The sequence below is a fragment of the Thermobia domestica genome, chromosome 16 (assembly GCF_964235325.1).
Source record: "Thermobia domestica chromosome 16, izTheDome1.hap1.1, whole genome shotgun sequence".
In the NCBI taxonomy this organism is placed as follows: Eukaryota; Metazoa; Arthropoda; class Insecta; order Zygentoma; family Lepismatidae; genus Thermobia; species Thermobia domestica.
In genome coordinates, this window is record NC_137469.1 from 71,922,855 (window position 1) to 71,942,716 (window position 19,862).

The 19,862-nt window shown below is 35.9% G+C and overlaps 1 protein-coding gene across 1 annotated transcript in view; it reads right to left on the bottom strand.

Moving 5' to 3' along the window:
• LOC145673151 (glycerol kinase 5-like) overlaps positions 1-19,862 on the bottom strand; it is a 103,994-nt gene that overhangs the window by 33,894 nt on the left and 50,238 nt on the right. The window contains exons 2-4 of the mRNA XM_081742578.1: positions 15,052-15,145; positions 5,475-5,644; positions 2,731-2,820 (exon numbers count right to left, since the gene is read on the bottom strand). Coding sequence (XP_081598704.1) covers positions 2,731-2,820; positions 5,475-5,644; positions 15,052-15,145 — 354 coding nt within the window. The remainder of the gene's footprint in view (positions 1-2,730; positions 2,821-5,474; positions 5,645-15,051; positions 15,146-19,862) is intronic.

Here is a 19,862-nt window from a genome sequence, read left to right on the forward strand (position 1 = left end):
ACTTCTCAAAGCACGAAATAAAGAAAATCTTAATGCAAGTAATATTATTTCAAAGTATTTCTTTTTTCTTTTTAGTGCAATGCATGCTTGGCAACCGAAATATTTTCTTGAATAAGATAGTATTAAAGAAAAAAAGAAACGTTACTGAACATTATGACAAATTCAATTTTAAGGAAACGGAACAGTCTATTTTCAAAAGAAGGAACCATGAACGAAATATTCTGTTTGTGGGAAAATAATTTGAAATAAATCCTCGTAAGTACAATTAGTATGATACATGTTAACATATCTGTGTTGCCCATACTTTTAGAATATTGGTTTCTTTCGTGTTTGACTTTGTTCTGTTCATGTTTCTGCTCCTTAGATATTCAGAGAGACTAATTTGATTTCACAATCGATTCTCGTACCATTTTCCTTTCTTAAAATGTCTAATCTTCTTTGAGTTAGCAATACTTCCCTCCAAATTTCTTCATTAAATACATAAAATAAGATTTAAAAAAATATAAACTTAAATTTACTTACGTTACGAAAGGAGTGAAAATAATAATAAAATAGTTTACGTTTCTGCAGAAAATGAACAAAGTTTCTCTTTCATTCCACCAGAAAATAACGAACTTCGTTCTTTTGCACTTGAAAGATGTGGTCTGTTTAGCGTCAAGATTCCGTGAAAAATCGGATCGAAAAAATTAATACTACGTATAAAATTACTACTATCACATAGATATTAAGGTAACTTAGCACGATTATTTTTCCCTGATGAATTATAAATATCACGGCAAAAAAGAGCATAGTAAGAACAAAATTAATAATGGGACTCACCGGAGACTACCTGCTACTCAAACGAATTACTTTAAAGTACTTTAAATTCACCGTAGAGGGGTTCCTTTTGGCATTCTGTACACTATATTATTTGACCATTACAATACTGGTTGAAATTCACGATGATCTCTTCTACATGGTTGTCTTGCGTATACTGTTTATTGGTAAAACAGTAGAACCAAGCACTTGAAAATACAATCTGATAAATCTGTGCCTGGTGCCTACGTAAAGGATGTGAAATCCAAAAATCGTAAATCATAGTATTTTGACAAAAATTAGGATTGAAAATTTTTTTGGCTCTTTTAAAGTCATTTTTTATTATTTTTAAGTTTGTCAAGCGCCTTACGATGTTGGCAAACACTTAAATGTTTTAAATAATGTATCAAATGTTTCCTTATAGAGTGGTATAAAAGAAGTTATTCAACGTCCATACGTTTATATCATTTTGGAATTAGCACTCCTTACACATCAAACACAGAACTATATGTAACATAGCAAGAAGAGAACAGGAAATATTGTTTAAAAAGTAATTTACTTGATAGTCTCTGAGAAGTAACTCCAATTATACGCAATGTGGTTGAGTTTTCAATACTATTCAGCTTATTAGAAGTATCCCAGGGAAAAATTTTATACTCAACCAGAGACTGAAATTTTGTAAAATATACAATCAAGCTTCTTTATCAATATTTCTCTTAGCATTCTCAATATAAAACAAACAATAGATAATTTATTATTGAGTTCATGAATATGTTTTCCCCTCCATTTGAGATCTTCATCTATCCCCAAAATCCAGTAATTTAGCTTTGTCTATTATATGAAGATTTTCAAGAAATACTCTTATCTGAATAAAATGAGGGATAATCTCATAATTTCTGGAAAAATCCACACAGACACTCATTTAGTAATCCTCACTTTTCATTTGTTGCAAACTAAGCCAATCTTAAAGATTTTTAGGACGAAAATAATAATTTTCAGTTAATTTAGTTACACTTTTACCATGTACTGAAATTACTTCATTTGCATAACGCATAATTGACGTTAACTGAAGTAAGTCAAGACATCGTTTACGTAGAAAAAGGAAAGGCAAACAAAGGATCGAGAAGAGAGTCTTGGAGAACACTCATCATTTCATTTAATCTTTTAGTTTTACGTCCTCCGGTTATTCCGGCTAGGTTAAAGGAGACTGATGAGAAATGGTGGAATGAAGAAAGTAAGAAGAAACAGGAGAACCCCGAGGAAATTTACGCACACGGTTGATTTTATCCACCACAAAATTTACTTGGCGCGTGCTGGGATCGAACCAGAGACTTCATGCACTAGAGGTGAACGTTCTACCACTGAGCCACCGCGGCGGCTTGGAGAACACTTATCTACAGTTTTATCGATAGTTTTGGTGGAGAGTACCATCACGTAAGTTACAAAGATTAATTTCTTTACAAACGTGCCTATTTTGTAAACGAGTTTCTTAAAAAAAAAAAAAAAAAACCTATTGTTGCAGCCCATAAAAGTTATACAAATTCAAACGAATCTCTCCTTAATTAGTTAAAAAAAAATCTTATCTTTAACGGCCTAAAAGCCCAAGGAGTGGTTCACGAAACTTCAAGGAAAGGAAGAAGTAGTACAAAAACGTTACATGTAGTCTCTAATAAATTCTATTATAAATGAAGTTTATATTTTATCCCCTTTTGCATAGATCTTTCTTCGAGGTAAAATAAAACACTGAATTACCCTCATAGATACGTAAAGGTACGAAAGTTTTGATATTTTTTTTCCTCCCATTTTTGAGTTCGGCCTTTCACAGGGTTCTCTAAGTTAAAGACTTGACGGCTGTGATAATGACATACAATTATTACGTAACAGAATATATTTTGTAAAGGAATAAATAAATAAATAAAATTGTTTTCGACTTACTTGTGTATTCATTAACCTTAGAACACTTCCTGCTAGAAACCGTTTGCTTCTTGATACAAAGTAGAGACAACCAGCTCCAGCTCGTAAGCCCTGTAAAATAAATAAAATAAATAAATAAAAATAAAACAAAGAAGCTTATCTATCGGAAAGAAAGCTTGTGAAAGCTGTTAAAATAGTTTACAAATGCATCCAATAGTATACTGTATATGAAGTATTTTGCTTTCTTTCAATGAAGTCAATCAAAAATTCTACGTTCTGATTTCCATAATATTTTGTATATTAATTAACAAAAGGAAACAGCATGATTTATACAGATTTCAAATAAAATATTTCTGTTTTGTCGCAGACTGTACACAACTAACTATAGTGTATGTGACTGGCAACACTAGTAGAATACGTATTGTAACGTAGGTGTCTAGCAACTCTGTGTAACAGGATGACGGACAGGTTTGAGATAGCATGTATAGCTAGTGTTCGTAATTTGATAGGGAAATTTCATAGATGAATTTATCAAAAGGGAAAAGGGTATTTTTTCAATAAAATGTGGAAATCCAGGAAAATTCTCAGGTTCACTGATTGATCAATATAAATGCTTAAATTTTTGTCCTTCAGAAATGAACCAATACAATAGCAATAGCAATACTCTGTATATGTGAGTGTGGTGTCTAATGTTGTCGGATTGGGCTACAAGTAGCTGATGGGGCAGCTTTTTAAGTGCCCACGCGACCAAAATATCAAATTGGGCGACATGCTATTTTTGGGGCTACTTTTAATTATCTGCGGGCTATAACACTTAAGAATACGCTACGTCTTTATTTTCATTTGTGAAATTACAAACATATTAGTTTATATAATAGAATACAAGTTTTATTTGCTGAATATTCTATTCGCAACGAACAATAGTTTTATTAACATGTTCAATACTAGTTCAATTTTTGTTTTAGTAATTTTTAATCTCCAATCTGACCATACTAGACTTTTGTTGAGTTTTGGGCTGTTGCAGTATCGCTGATCATGAAGTTAATGCATTGATGTAGTAGTTAAACGGAGCTGTGTAAATTTAATTGTTTTATTGTATTACCCATATTAACATAACGAGTAAGTGGAATAATATAATAAAAAAATTCCAAAATTCTTCGCTCAGAGATAATTGATTTAGGAAGTAAACTGAAGAAGTGAAAAATAAAGAAGAATTGAAGAATAAAAGTGAAAAAAAAAACATAGGGTACTGTAAACTTTGTAAAGGGTATCTCAGAGCCCCACAAAATTGACTTAAGTAAAGATGTAATTACTTGAAAAATGAGAAAGTTCATTCCTTTTACAATATTTCGGTCTGGTCAGTTCACTGCACATTGCAGTTCAACTCTTTCTTACGTAGTAGGAGTTTGCTCTAACACACTACCACCAACAGACAGTCGCCGCCTGGCAGTTGCCAATTCAGATATCTGACGTAGTTCCAAGTGTTTCAATTAAATCGATATAGTAGTAGTAGTAAAAGTGTATAGCTGCAAAATAATTCACTTTTATGTATGTTCTACAAATAGTCCAAATCCGCTACTTTTGGAGTACAGCCTCGCTACTTCTTAATATCCAAGTCTGGCAACACTGGTGCTGTCTTCATAGTATAATTTGCGCCCATTGTTGACTGGATGTATTTGTGTATATTTTCTCGTTGTAAAAAAAAGTGAAGAAAAAAGTAAAAAGAAAATAGAAGCAAAAGGCAAATGAATAAAACTAATGTGGTTGGCACTTCCTTTAATATAACTAAATAATCTTATCTCATAACGTCTGTCATAGGAATTGGACACTGAACAAAGTAAGGAAAATTTGATAAGAAAAGGGGAAATTTTGTGCTAGTAGAAGGAAATTTTCTTAAGGAAACCTACGAACACTGTACAGCATAGAATTCGTCCTAATATCAGATTGGAATTTAACATGGAATTTCAATAAAATTACAAACTACTACATATATTGTTAGAGTTTTATACTATTATTTACATAAATTTATAGTTACAAAATGGCTATCTTGTATGAATATTTTTATGTATAGTTACAATTAGTTTAATTTATTCCTTAGAAATATCACAAATGTATGTCTACCAGTTACCATTGTCAGGACAACATTCATGTGCCCATCGCACGCAATGGGTACAATATATCCACTTCACAAAATTATAAATTCTGCCTAATATTGAATACCTGATACCTGGCATGTCTAAGTATCCGATATTACGACAGAAGGTATCATGTGGAGAGATAACTGTACTAACTGTACTCGCATTGCAATTTAGAGTAATAGTAGTACTGTTCTTGAACACTTAAATAACTTATCTTCCTATAATTAATTAGTAAGTTGTAGCTTCACTGTGCACTGTTTCTTCGACGACGTTTCTGGGTCTTAATTCAGTGGAGCGTGACAGGGAGCAGCTCTTATTTTGAGTCCCGAGTATCCGACATTAGGCTGGTGTCCGATATTCGGTCACTTTACCTTAATGCAAATCAATTTTGGAAAAGGAAGACACGTAATTACACTTGAAGAAAAAAAAATCAGTGAAATAATGCCAATCAAATCATTACGAGCTATTATTAAAAGAAATACACAAATAAAAGAGATAGAAAAAGGGGTAAATGTAGTGCAGGTACTAAAATTTGGAAATCCATAGCCTACTATTAAATCTGTGTTAGACAATAAATCTGTAATGCCATATGCACAATATATTTCTACACAAGAGGAATAAACTCACCTTCATTGTGAAAGAGTCGTTCCATTGTCGTACTAGCTTATCTGCACGAATATCTTTCCACGTTATGAAGTTATGAAATGCCTTCCCAGTCGTTTTGTCCCATGTAATGAATGTCCCTCGTTGTGATGACATTCCAAGACATGTTATCTGCTCAGGCTTCAATTTTGCACCTAAAAGAAACAAAGACAATAGTAAATAACACAATTATCGAGGAATGTCAGATTTAGTGCAAGAACTAAAAGGGATAGTTTGTATACCATTAAATAATATAAATAACAGTGTCACGTGTACAGCACGTGAAGGAGTTTGGTTTATATGGCATAGAACTGTCTCGTTTGATATTGAAACCAGAAGTGATAGATTTTTACCACCTCCGTTTTCACGAGAGATATTAGAGTGGAGATGGAATATAATTCTTGGAACACTTACTTGATTGCAGAAAACGGTTTCTCGCTATCTATTATTGTTTTTACTCTATTGTAATCAACGTTAAAAGCGGAAGTGGTTGATTTCTGACACTTCTGTTTGAATAGAGGGATAAGCGAAAGTATTGTACCTATTCTTACTACGCCACATCAATTCGAAAGACAGCTTCTCGCTCTCTCATAGTTTTTGCTTTATGTAAATCAATATTGAAGCCGAAAGTTCTAATAGCTTTCCGTTACTTCCGGTTTTAATACAGAGTTAAGGATGAAGATTAAATTACCAGGCAAGCAAGAAAGTTCGTGCGGTTTTACACCTGCCGCTATTTTTCGTGCGGTAGTAAACATTTCTGTCGCCAGGATACCTGTATGTGACAGTTTCTGAAAGCTGAGTCATTGGCATGTAGGCTAACGTAGATAGCAGGTCGCATTCGAAAGTTCGAGAGCAAGTATTCGCAGTGAACCATGTCTGTGTCGAACGCAGTAATCAGGGTTTGTTTACTGTATGAGTTCAAGTTGGGCACAAAAGATGTGGAAGCAGCAAGAAAAATATGTGCAGCATTTGGAGAAGGTACAATTAGTGAACGGATGGCTCAAAAGTGGTTTCAGACCTTTTCGACCGGCGATGAGACACTTGAAGACAAACCTCGATCGGGCAGACCAAAATATCTCGATTTGGATCAACTCAAGGCAGCAATTGAAGAGAATTGAAGTCAAACGTGTCAAGAACTCTCTCAACGATTTGGAGTAAGCAATGAAAACATTCTTGTGCACTTGCATGAGCTTGGAAAATCGTGGAAACTGCGTAAATGGGGCCCCTCACATGCTGGCTGCAGCGAACTGTGTCCAACGACTGAACATTTGCTCTTCCTTGCTGACTAGGAACAACAACTGTCCAATTTTGGATAGCATTTTGACGTGTGATGAAAAGTACGATAACAAAAAACGCTCGTACCATTGGCTATCGTCAAATGATTTCTTGGCTTTAAGTGCAAAACCTGCTCTTCACCAGCAGAAGGTGATGATGTATATGTGTGGTGGACTACTGCTGGGATTGTGCATTATGAGTTCTTGGAAATTGGTAAAGCCATCACCAAAGAGGTGTACTCAGCACAAAATTCCAAAGAGTAGCCGAACAGCTTGCAAAAAAACCTGCACTAGTGAATAGGAAGGGTGTTCTTTTCCACCAAGACAATGCTAGAAGTCATACAGCAAAGATGATGCTGGAGGTGATTTCTTCTCTCGGCTGGGAACTTCTGCCACATCCAGCGTATTCACCAGACATTGCTCCATCAGACTACCATCTTGTTTTTTTGTCTATGGACAACCATATGTGCAATCGACAATTCAAAACTCGAGAAGAGGTTGAAAACACGGTGACGCAGTTTTTTGAGTCCCAACACAAAGATTTCTTCAAAAATGGCATCTACAGGCTTGTAAAATGATGGAAGAAGGTTGTAGAAGCGAATGGTGGATATTTTGCGGAATAAACATAAGGTAAACGGATTTTTTGGAACTTCTCTTTTTCGTACTGAAACCGCACGAACTTTCTTGGTTACATGGTATTCTTGGAACGCTTAATCAATTGCAAGAAACAGCTTAGCTTCTCACTATCTATTACCGTTCTGCTCTATACTGATCAACGTTAAAACCGGAAATAGTTCATTTTTACCACTTTCGGTATGAATATCCCCCTTAAATAATACCAACGAGCTCGATCCATAACTTTCACACTGTACATCCTAGCCAAAATCGATGGTGACCTACCAAGTTGTTCTTGAGATGATTTGTCTCGGGGACGGACAGAAACACGGATAAAAGACGGACGGACAGATAGGTAAAATATGTAAAAAGAGTTTCGGTTGGTAAAACAAAATCCTTTAAAATGACATTTTTAGGAATAAATATAAACTGAAATTCAAATTCAAATGCCTTTACTGAAGCACATACTAAAATATAACACGATAATAACAATAATACTAATTTCAGAAATTAATAAAAATAGCATTTAAAAAAAAAACTCTCATACGTTTTGTAGTACATAGAATAATATTCAGAGAAAGAGAGAGGGGGATGAGAGAAAAGTTGGGCTATGTGGTATACAGTGGCACAAACTTGTAGATACAAATAAGTCAGTGGCGGCTTGTGACCAAAGGTATCATGACTGGCAGTGCAAAACAAACTGATCATTTTCTTGAACCCTCCAAGGATATGTTTTCCTGATGGTTTGTAATAATAGGGTATCTCAATGTACTGGGTTATTGCAAACGCAATACACGTTTTCGGGGGAAAAAAATGAAATAAAATCTAAGTTTTACGTTCCATGATTATACCGGCTAGGCTAAAGGAGACGATGGTAATGAAGTAATGAATGAAAATGATGGAATGAAGAAATGGAAGAAGCCCGAGAAAACCCACGTACACGGTGTTTGCCCACCACAAAGTCCACTTGGTGCGAGCTGGGATCGAACCAGGAACCTCACGCACCAGAGGTGAACGTTCTACCATTGAGCCACCGCGGATTACAGAAAATGGAGATAAGATGTTAGTAATGGCAAAAAGCATTTAGATTGCAGTCTTAAGATGAACAAGATGATCAGTAGTGAAAGAAGTTCCGTAAACAACATTGGAGAATGAAAAGCAAGGAGTTAGTTACCAAATACTACACTAAGCGTGCATTGAGCATTTTCTCCATTAACTTGCGTAAGCAACTGATTAAGGCAACTTGCCTATAACAGGAGCTTAACAGCCGATTTTCCAGGTTCCAGGATAAGAAGAATATAAGCTTCACGCCAGGAAACAGGGAAGGATCCTTCAATCCAGATATGATTATAGAGGTCTAAAAGATGTTGTTTGCAAATGGCAAGAATATTGCGAAGAATAGCAAAATCAGGGGTGTACCACAGGGGGGGTTATCGGTGCCAGGTTCCCCAAATGGTTTCCTGGACCCCCAAGTGACCAGCTTTTAAAACAACATCGTAAGATTACCTCGCTTCAATCATTTAAAAATAACAAAGTTTACATATAATTAATAATTCAAGGTAAATTATATTTTTATACATTAAGTACGCCTTTTATATTGGAAAATTTGGTGAAAAACAACATTTTTATTCAGTATTTCAGTTTGGATTTCAATCACATTTTTGGTTACTTGGTGTAAGACAGGAAGTGAGATATATCTGTTAACAAAATAATTACGATGTTTTTAGTCACGAATATAAATCAATATTTTTGTCAAGAAATCTTAAAGAAATGAAATGAAATTTCAAAGAAAATCAGTCTTATGTTGCGGTTCTGTAAACAAGGGCTTAAGTTTAAATAGTTATGCACCACAAAGGTATATCGTTTGGTCCGGGACAGCAGTTCTTGGTTAAGCATAACAAAAACTACCTGGCACATAATATTTATGGAGATAAAGGGGGGGGGGGAAGATTTAAAAAGCAGTTTTTTTTTAGTTTCCCGGACGCAAACCAAAATTCATTTTTTTCTGGCTTCAAATTATTAGCTGTAAGATTTTTTTTTCGCTTTGTACATTGTAGCTGTCCCCCCCCCCCCACACACACAAAACGACGGGCCCCTCCTAGATAAATCTGCTGGCTACACCCCTGAGCATAACGCATAAGTCTGGTCCAGGTGCAGTGTTTTTTGTGCCAGTGAAAGCAGTGGTAAGTTCAGCAGCAGTAAAAGCAAGTTGTAATCTAGTAACGTAAAATGTAAGTATCCTCACTCTGCTCGTACAGTACTTTAACTTGCAGAATGTTAGGCAAATAATTATCCGAGCTAGAAACTACAGCAAAATGCTGGTCCCACTCATTGACAATCTGCGTCTGGTCAACGGTCAATTCGTCTTGCACAAGAAGCGCAGAAACGTCGACGGAAGTGAAATAGTCTTGAAGACGACGAACTTTGGACCAAATAACTTGGATTATCTGTAGTTAAACTGGATACATATTCGGGGCAGCTATGTCGTTCTTGTATAATCAAGTAGCGTGCTCTGATACGAAGGCCGTGAAACAGTGCCAATTCGTCAGCAGTGGAAGCACGATTAAAGGGGTGAAATGCTCCCCGTGTGCAAGAATAGTTTTTCATATGTTTTTCGACCACCAAGGAACAGTGCGTTTTCGAGAAGCCCCATCTAACAATATGCTCGAGGCATTAGCAGCAGCCTTGCGTAAAAGGCCTCAAACACCAACGGAAAGTCGGAGGTTTGGTATAAGGTCTAAGCTCCCAGAAATCTGCACGGAGACGACTGTAACGAGGAAAGTGATTAAACTGTAAAGCAGGTAACCCAGTGAAAATGATCGGAAAGCGATCACTGACACACAAATCATGGTAGATATGGTACTGAAGATTAACTGCAAGTTGTAGATTGCAGTCAGAAAGATCCAGATGAGAATACGTTCCTGTGGTTGTATTGGACTGCTATTGTTTAATAAGATAAAGTAGTAAGTGAAAGCTGCAAATTCTCGACCTCGAGGTTCGGTGCAAGGGAAACCCCTCAGTTCATGATACGAGTTGAAGTTCTCCACCGAGGGAAGAAAATAGAGTAGTGACTAGTTTTCAATACTTGGTAGTATGCTTAGTAATGGCGAAGTGCGAACGTGAAATAAAAGCAAGGATAGGAATGGCGAAAGAAGCCATGAGAAGAGGAGGAGGAAGTTTATTTTGTGGAACCTTGAACAATGAATTGAGAAAAAGACTGAAAGCGCTTTATGTGGAGTATTGTACTGTATGGGGCAGAAACATTGACATTACGCAGTGATGAAAAGCGAGAGGAGGCTTTCATAACATGGATATGGAGAAGAATGGAGAGAACTAGTTGGGTTAGAAATGGAGGGGGAAAAATAAATAATTTAAGATATTATTGAAAAGAGAAAGAGAAACTGGTTTGGACATGGGCTAAGAAGGAAAATGTATCATGAGGGATGTGCTAGAGGGTATGGTGGCAGGAAAAAGAGAGAGAGGAGCAAGAAGGCTACAATTGATGGACAATATCAAAACAGAGAAATCATACGTGAAGACGAAGAGGTTAGCGGAAGACCGTGGAGAACGGAAGCTTTTCGGTTGAGGCAAGTGACATGTCAATGATGGCAGAATACCTATGCTCCTGCTGATGAATTCAAATATATAAAACTGGCAACAACGATCTTAGTTTGCTTCTCACGATTTGGGGCCTTATTCATCACCAACTTCCACAAAAATTCTGGAGTGTAACGCAACGCAAAACTTGCAAAAATTAATTGTACCTTATATACCAATTATCGCAAACGAAAACTTAAATTATGCTTAGGGTTTACGCAAATCGTTACCGAATAGGGCCCCTAATCTGGTAGCTTTCTACTTCAAAGTTACTCAAACTACTCACTCGCAAACAAGATTTTGATGGTGTATAGTTTATTTAATTGTTTCAAGTTATATGTTTGAATGATATTATTAATTAATTACCACGTGAAAAAACTTTTCTGTGATCTTTAGATTTTCAGCTTCTGTGTTCTTTTTATTGTTCAACAATCCACATAGGCCTATACGCGAAACAGGTTATGACTCCTGTTTTATATTGCAAAATTAATGCAGTCTAGACAAAGATAAGTGAAAAAATAGAAGTGATAACATACATAATATTAAAATAAAAATCTTTAAAAGTACAGACAATTTGTCATTCAATGTCAAAGCTTCCAAGGTCATGCACTATGAAAGTCTGCAGCCAGTATTTTGAACTTAACATGTCATTTTCAAAACAAGTACTTTGATAAGCAATAAACTGCAGCTGCAGAGAATATTGGCTAATTTGTAAAAGAAACAGCGTGAAGCAAATAGCTGGTAAAGTTCTGTTATCAAGATCTTCCGGTTCAACATAAAGCTTAGAACACTGATCATATGATAATACGGGAATAATTTTTTTCACCTGTAATTTTTCTAATCATTTTTGGATATAATTTACTATAACTATATAGACCGAGAGCTCCTTAGTCTCAGAACACCATGTGCCATTTTTTATGCGGAGTCGTAATGTGCCACTCCAAGTCAGAGTGAAAATGCTGGAGAGATGAAGAGAAATTACCCCATTTAATATTTTCGGAATAAAATTTCCCCTAATAATAAGTTGCTAGGAGTGAATGAAGTAACATTACTGTCAGAAATTTGCAAATTAATTACAGTAATTCATATGTAATTAATGTGAAATTAACGGGCGAACTAGTAATATGGGAAGATATTTAAAACAAAGTAGAGTTAATTATGATCTAACAACTTTGTAAACGAAATAGAAGCGAAAGGTAAGTACTTAAAGATTTTGTATCTATTTGTGTTGAGTTTCTTCTCTTCCGCACCACACTTACTTTGAAATATTGTTTGTTTGTTGAAGTTACGCGATCGTTTTTAACACCGAGGCTATATGAGACTTAAACCTGCAGCATAAGATAGAATCCAAATCTACGTAATGCGCCCAAATTTTTAACGCTCTCTCACCACGGGACTATGAATTAAAGGCGCACACCCTAGCAGTAGATCAGCGGGGAGATCTGGAATGCTTATGTTCATGCACATATAATAGTCTTATACGGTATATGAATCAACGGGTAAAAGATTAGAAGAAGTAAACTGCTAAAAAACTAACGAGGATCACGCGAACCGTAGGGTAAAGTTCCTAAGATGGAACGGCTCGTAAGATGAGACAGCGGCAACTGCCTTGAAAACAGTTCTTGAGAACAACGTTAGAAGCGACCAGCTGCGAAGAAAGAGAACAAGAACAAACTCACCTGTAACTACGACCCAAGGATGTTATAAAATAGAGGATCTGCATATACAACAAAATCGTGAAGCTATACGTCATAGTTTCGCCACCCCCACTTTGCACACTCCGCCCAATAAGATCGCAATGTTTTGAGCCAACATTCATGGCTGAAAGGAGAATAGCCAATCAGACGTGCCGATGCTCTTTTTTTCTTTTTGTCTTCATTGAATTAATAGGATGAAGATGCATATGGGCAGATCTATTTTATAACATCCTTGGTACGAACCACATTTTGTAAAGTATTTGTGGGTCATACAAAATATGTTTATAACTGTCAAAGGACACGTACAGAAACTATTTCTTGCACATAGATACGTATAGTTCAAGAAAGGTAGACAGCATTGTGACGTCATGTCAGCTTGGGATATTTGTAATAGGTGAGAACAAGACGGGAAAAAAATCTTAAAAAATGAAACGGAAGATAGATTAAAACGGAACACGCACAAAGCTCCTAAGATGGAAATATTAGAAAAGATCGTTCTAGTATATGAAAACAAAAACAGAAATTTATCCTATAGTAGTCTATATCATGTGTTATAGAAAAATATTTATTCGTGAATACGTTGCAAAGAACGTATCTGAAGCATAGGCTTTAGTGAAACAACGTATGTTGAATTAGGAATCATTAAAACGGGAATGTTTAATAAAAATCTGTACCTAATGGATTGATCGATAGCTTTTTAGGAACTGTAGCGGAATTTGGAAATTGTGGTGAGCTATTTAGGGTGTTCGTTTGAAGGTAGATCTATATGAATATTTTTTAAGTTTAGTGAAGGAATATGAGTGAATCCAGTAAAGAATTTCATTAAATACGTTTTGGAACGTTTTACTTGTATTCTATTATTTGTTTACACCTATAATTTTCTCTGCCTTAAAAAAAAAATGAAGTAAAATGAATTATTTCAGTTCAGCGCCCCACGATTACGCCCTTTAGGCTAAGGGGGGGGGGGCGGAGGATTAAGGCAAGTGAATGATAGAAGAATTAGTGGAATTATATTGTGGAAGGAAACAGAAGTACCCTGAGAAAACCAATGGATGCAATGTTGTCCACCACAAACTTACTTGGCCAGGGACCCAATCAGGGACACCATGCACCAGAGGTAAGCGCTCTACCCGAAGCCACCGTACCCCATTCTTCGTCTTCAATGAGAATGTAAAATAACTGAATGAGTACATCAGTTAAAATAGTACGAGAAGAGAGTTAAAAACTGCCTTAGCGCCAGATGCTGACCCCCTCCATTGATAGGTTATTGTTTGATAATCTAATTTTTCTTTTGAACTTGTTTGTACTTTATCAACAAATGGATTCACAAATACTACTATCGATAACTGTGACGAAACAGAAATGAAAATAGTGCAGTACCCTTCAAATATTCTAGGACAGAAAAGAAGGAAACAAATTGGTGCCCTCACTAGCGCAAAGAGAGGTAGCAACGTGATTCGTGCTGTTAATATTTGTGGGAAAACTACGTTCCTCTAGAATTTGTGTTCGCAAGAGAGAATCAAGAACCAGAATGAACAGATAAAGGCCCAGAGGATAGTATTCAATTAGTGAGTGCAAATGGATGGATCACAGGTGAATTATTTTTCGAGGTGTGTCTGATGTAATTTTTCCAATTACATCAGGCACACCTCTCACATGAAATACCTAGATTGCAAAAGTGAGCCACAGGCCGCAATAATGTCAAACGAACAATCGATCTTAACCAACCCTTAACTTCTGGATTAAGTTCGCAGCAGAAAGAAGATTGGTATTGTTCCAAAAGTAGAAAGGAATTGTATTGTTTGGTGAGCAGGGATGCTAGTAGCACTTCGACTGGAAAATTGGTCCAACGTCTTGGATGTATCAGGTGGAGTCATGTGTCTGTTCAAGTGAACTGAATAAGTGTACGTTTGAGCTCAGTGTAATGATTCGGAATGAATTGTAGGATATCCAATTTTTTGGACATGTCTTGTCCCAACTTAAGTAACCTACTTCTTAAGATGGGAGAACGATAAAAGTTCTTTTCTAAATTCTAGTACCTTTATTATTATTATTATTATTATTATTATTATTATTATTATTATTATTATTATTATTATTATTATTATTATTATTATTATTTATTATATTTACTGAGAATTCACACGAATGGCAAAGAAAGTTCACGGATTTCTATGTATGCATTATTTTTATTACTAACACGCTTGTATTTTGTAAAATCGTATCTGAAAAGTGTCTCGACTTTGGGAAATCCCCAAATTTTTGAATAACTGAGTTTGCATTTACAATAAAAATTAAAAATATCTATAAAAATATGTTTGCCTGAACGTTTATGCAACCCGTACTCTGAAAATTGAAAGCACTACCAAAAGTACTAACCTTCAATAGCGTCTTTTACAACTCGAACAACGCTTGTCCATAATTTCTCAGGATCAATTTCAACGTAGCCAATATCTGGATACAGAAGCTCCACCTGGAAAGAGTTTCAAATAAAATTCTAAGCATAATGGAAAAGTATTGAGAAAAAAAAATTAAGAAGAAACTTAATAAAATACGACGCATCAAACTGTATTATACTATCAGTGGTTTGAGGTAAGTTTTAATTGGAATCTAAACCACTGTAATACGATAACATTTACAAGATTCCAATACTGTCAGGAGGACAAAGTTTGCAAAGCTTTACTTCTCAATATTACAATATACCCTTGAGGTAGTAGTTATCAAAAAGCCAGATCCTAAATCAGATCGAACTATCCAGATATGTCATTTGTGAAGGAGAGGAGGAAACAGTCCCCTGAGTTGAAGAAACACATGCTTTTCAATAAATTATATGTACTAAATATTATTAAGTATTCTGCCTTTCGGCAGGTCCTGGAACTAATGAGTTTCTTTTCTTTTTCTTTTTTTTTTTTCAATTTTAGATTTCGGTCTCCTGGAAATGTTTCTTCCACGTTTTCTGATCTTCAGCTCCCGGTTTTAACTCCCAATATTTTCTTCTGTTTCTCAAATCATCGATCAGTTGTGTTTTTCTTCTTCCTATTCCTCGCCTTCCTTCCATCTTTCCTTCTATGAAGAAGACAATTTCTTCGCAAAATGTGTCCAATCCAATTGACCTTCCTATGAAGGATGTTGGCTAGAAGTGTCCTCTTGTCTCCTATCCGTTTTAAAAATTTCTGAACCATTGTATGCTGATATACTAATAAAAAGCATGAAGCTCCTACATCGGCAGACAACCCTGCCCCACCTCTTGGCAAAACCTGAAATGACGCTACTGGAAATATCACAAATGTAGTTTATAATACAAAATAATACTTAAAAAAAAAAAAAAGCATTCCATTAATGCTTTTGACGCGGCTTCACAGCCTTTCTTGCCATGGTCATAGCTAAACATATCAATATTTGACTTTTCAAAAATAAGAAGAGCCTATATGAATGTAGAAACAAAAGACTTCAACCAAGTGTGCAAATTTTGCATCGGCTACAAAAAAGTGTATTTTGTAGCGGTGAATGTTGTAGTACTAACCCCAATAAACTAATCCAGGCAATGTATGTGTGAAAGTTGGATTGTTTGTTTGAAGCCATGTCTTGAAGTTTACACCGAAAAACCGATTGATTGATTGATTGATTGATTTTATCGTCCCGTTCAGCAGCGAGGCTATATGAGACGTGGACCTACTGATTAACGTGGAATCCGAACCACATGAGCTCCCGCCGGGAATCGAACCCGGGTCTCCCGCGCCAACCGAAAAACCGAATTTTAGCTATTGCAGGATGAGGGGTTTTCAGAGGCTTCATCTGTGTAGGTGTAGCAGAATCGATACTGAATCACGATGTATGATATAGCGGACGAATTTTCAGGAAACTTTCTTGATATACCTAGGTATCTTTTACAGTCATTAGAATAAATGTTTGAAGAAATGTAAATTGAACTTGTGATTGTCAACTGAATTTCCTTTTTGGTCGATCCTGTAGGTCCACATCTCATATAGCTTCGGTTGTGAACGAGGGTAGCTAAACTTCATTTGAACCGACCAACCAATCGAGACTCAATACGAATTACTGGTTAAAGTTTAGATTCGAAATAACCAGTGCTGCCAAGAATCATCTTTCTCGTGTCCTGGGCAGAACCCTAATTTGCCACTCAGCACTAACACCTAACTGTATCAAATCCTGAGAGATGGGTTATTTGCAGAGGTTACATCTCTCAAATTATTGGAATGAGAATCGGGAGCACGATGGCTCAGAGGCAGAGCAATTATCTTCAGTGCGTGAGGTCCCTAATTCGATCCCCGGCCAAGTAAGTTTGTGGTGGACAACATCGTGTCTAAGTTTTCTCGGGATACACCTGTTTCCTCCCATACACTCATTCCGCCGATTCTTCTATCATCAGTTATTTGCTTTAACCATCAGTCTATCTTAGCCCAAAGACCAGTGGCGGCGATTGGACGTTAAAGTGGGGGGGGGGGGGCAAAAGACATGATCTGATTATTTGTATATTAATATTAGTTTTTCTGGTTGTTTCTAACACATTATTTCACGAAAGGTCGTATAACTAATAAGATACTGTCTTTTTTAGTTAAAATACCGTATATCATATTTTATCATATTTCATATTTTATTAAGTAAATTGACAAGAGCAACGCAAGTAGGTACTAGCTCCTTGTACTCTTAAACAATGAAAGTGTAAGAAGAAATTTGACTCCTTGCTCATCAACATTGTGTGAACACTGTCTTGAAAATTGTGTGATCAGATTATTTAATAACAAATTTGCAAAACAAATAAATAGAAAGAATAATATTAAGCATAGTAATGAATAAAGGAACCTTGTTTTGTAGAAGTTATAGTGAAACTGGAGATTAATGAACAACTTATATTTTTAATTCCACACATGCCATTAAATGTGTTATTACTCTTAGAAAATGAGAAACAGTAAATACAAGCATATGCAACGACATTTAAAGAAATACGCAATTGCAATATTAATTGCTTTGAATTGCAACTAAAACGGAATTCCTGTAGTTTTTTTTTTTTTTTTTTTTTTTAACTCCATGGGAAGACAAATAACCAGTAGGTACGCAACGGCAAATATATCGTACTATTTTTATCTATAAACGAGTAATACATACAAAAAAACTTTACATTTCCAAATAAAACTATATACATTAAGGGGTCACTTAAAAAAATGGAGGCAACTGTCCCCTCTTGCCCCCCCCTAATTGCCTCCCCTGCTAAAGGGCATAAATGTGGGATGTTAAACTGAAAGATTTCATTTCATGGAATGAGAACATCTTTCTGTTATGAGTTTTGGCCAGAAAATAACTCGCCCTTCCCCTCGAAGTTGGCATCTTCGATCTTAGTGGATTTCTTGGAGCTCTCTGATTCATCAGAAATGTCAATAGAATATGTCTTCGACTTTAGTATAAAATATATTATATATAGTTATATTTCCACCTCTTCTTTTTATGTAACTACGGTTTGATAGAAACATTTATGAACGCTATATGATGAATCTGACGCAACTGAAGGAAGGGTGTTCAAACTATATACATTGACAGGGTTGAGGAAGAAGCATAGGCAAATCAGCTGCAACTAAGGATTTAGTCCAAATGAGGATGACAAGAATACAACTTGTACGCGGAGGTACCAAAAAGTTTGTGTAATCCCCTCGGACAGATTTTATACTCAGGTACTTGTATGTTAACCATGCAAATTCTGGATTCGTTAGAACAACTTTCTTTTTTAAGTAAATCACTGAAAGTGCGATAATTGACAAGTTTGAGGCACTGAATGTCATTAAATTCTTTCATTTTCAGGGGAAACCAGTAAAGCAGATCTACGAAGAATTGGAATAAATGTATGGGGATGGAAGCCCATCATATGAGATGGTATCCAAGTGGAAACGCCGATTCCAAACTGGACACATGACCACTGCGGATGCTTCTAGACCTCGAAGACCATCTTTCACTGTTGATGCCGCCTTGACGGAGAAAGTTTAGATCATAATGGAAGAGAGGAGGATAGCCATTGATCGTTCGTTTCAAGGTTACCACCCTGACAGTTGTGGAAGCAAATTGCACACAACGTAGGACTAAGCAGCCTTTGCACAGAGAAAACATTACTAGACGCTAGTAGCATTGTCCCCCAAAGTTTCCAACAATGTGCTTTTGTACTTTGATTTTTGTAAATTTTTCTCGGAACAAACAACAATTGTCTTTCATGTACTCTATTTCAAAACAAATTTGTCACTAAATAGTTCCTAGTCAAGCTGTGTTCGCCAACGTCGTCTTTATTCTTTAAAAATGTTTGCATTTTGGCCGGAAGTATGGAAATCAAGTAAAGTATCTCTGTTGTTCAAAGGAAAGAATGGGAAGAGAGAAAGGAGGACCTATATGCATATGGTGACCTTGAAGTCATTATTCTATTGTTTCACATTGAAACGACCACAGTTTTCAAGTGTCGTCTTCCTTGACTCAAGTTTGGAGGCTGAGTCAGGCAATAGTGAAACTAATCAGTTCCTTGCTAATCATAAAAAGGGAGTTCCGAAAAAATTTAATCTTTATCTTAGTTCAAGGGTTGAGAGGGAATGGACATATGTATGCTCAAAAAATCATTGATCTCGATAAAAATAACAAAACACCTGACCTGTCATCGTCTATTTTCAATCATTCGCTGCTGTTCCCAATAGGATTAACTACAACAGGAAACCTGGGTTTAATACCACTCACTTCTAGCCGCAATCACCATCAAAGAAAGCGTCGATCAATATATTTTGACAAACGCTCAGCAGCTAGTTTCCTTAATCTACAAGGCAAAAAAGAAAAGAAAAATGGAAAGGAAGGATAAAAATAAAGATTTTTCCTGTGTTGTTTTGGTTTCATTCAGATTAAAAATATTTGAGGAAGAATTGTTAACAGGAGAGGCTTGAAAACAATAGTAAAGATTTGTAGCGTGTGGCTATGTCACAGCAATCTCTGATGTTTGATCAGTTGCAGCAGAGCAATTCAGAAGATTTGCTTGAGTTAGACATGTTTAGGGTACCGAAATAAGAAGTTACTTATTTCCGGCAATTGCAAAATGTCGGAAAACGTTTTAGAAAGCGGAAAAATGATAATTGCATTAATTTCAATGAGGAAAATGTGCAAACAAAAAACGGAGTAAAACCTAAACAAGATATTAATTCAGAGAGACT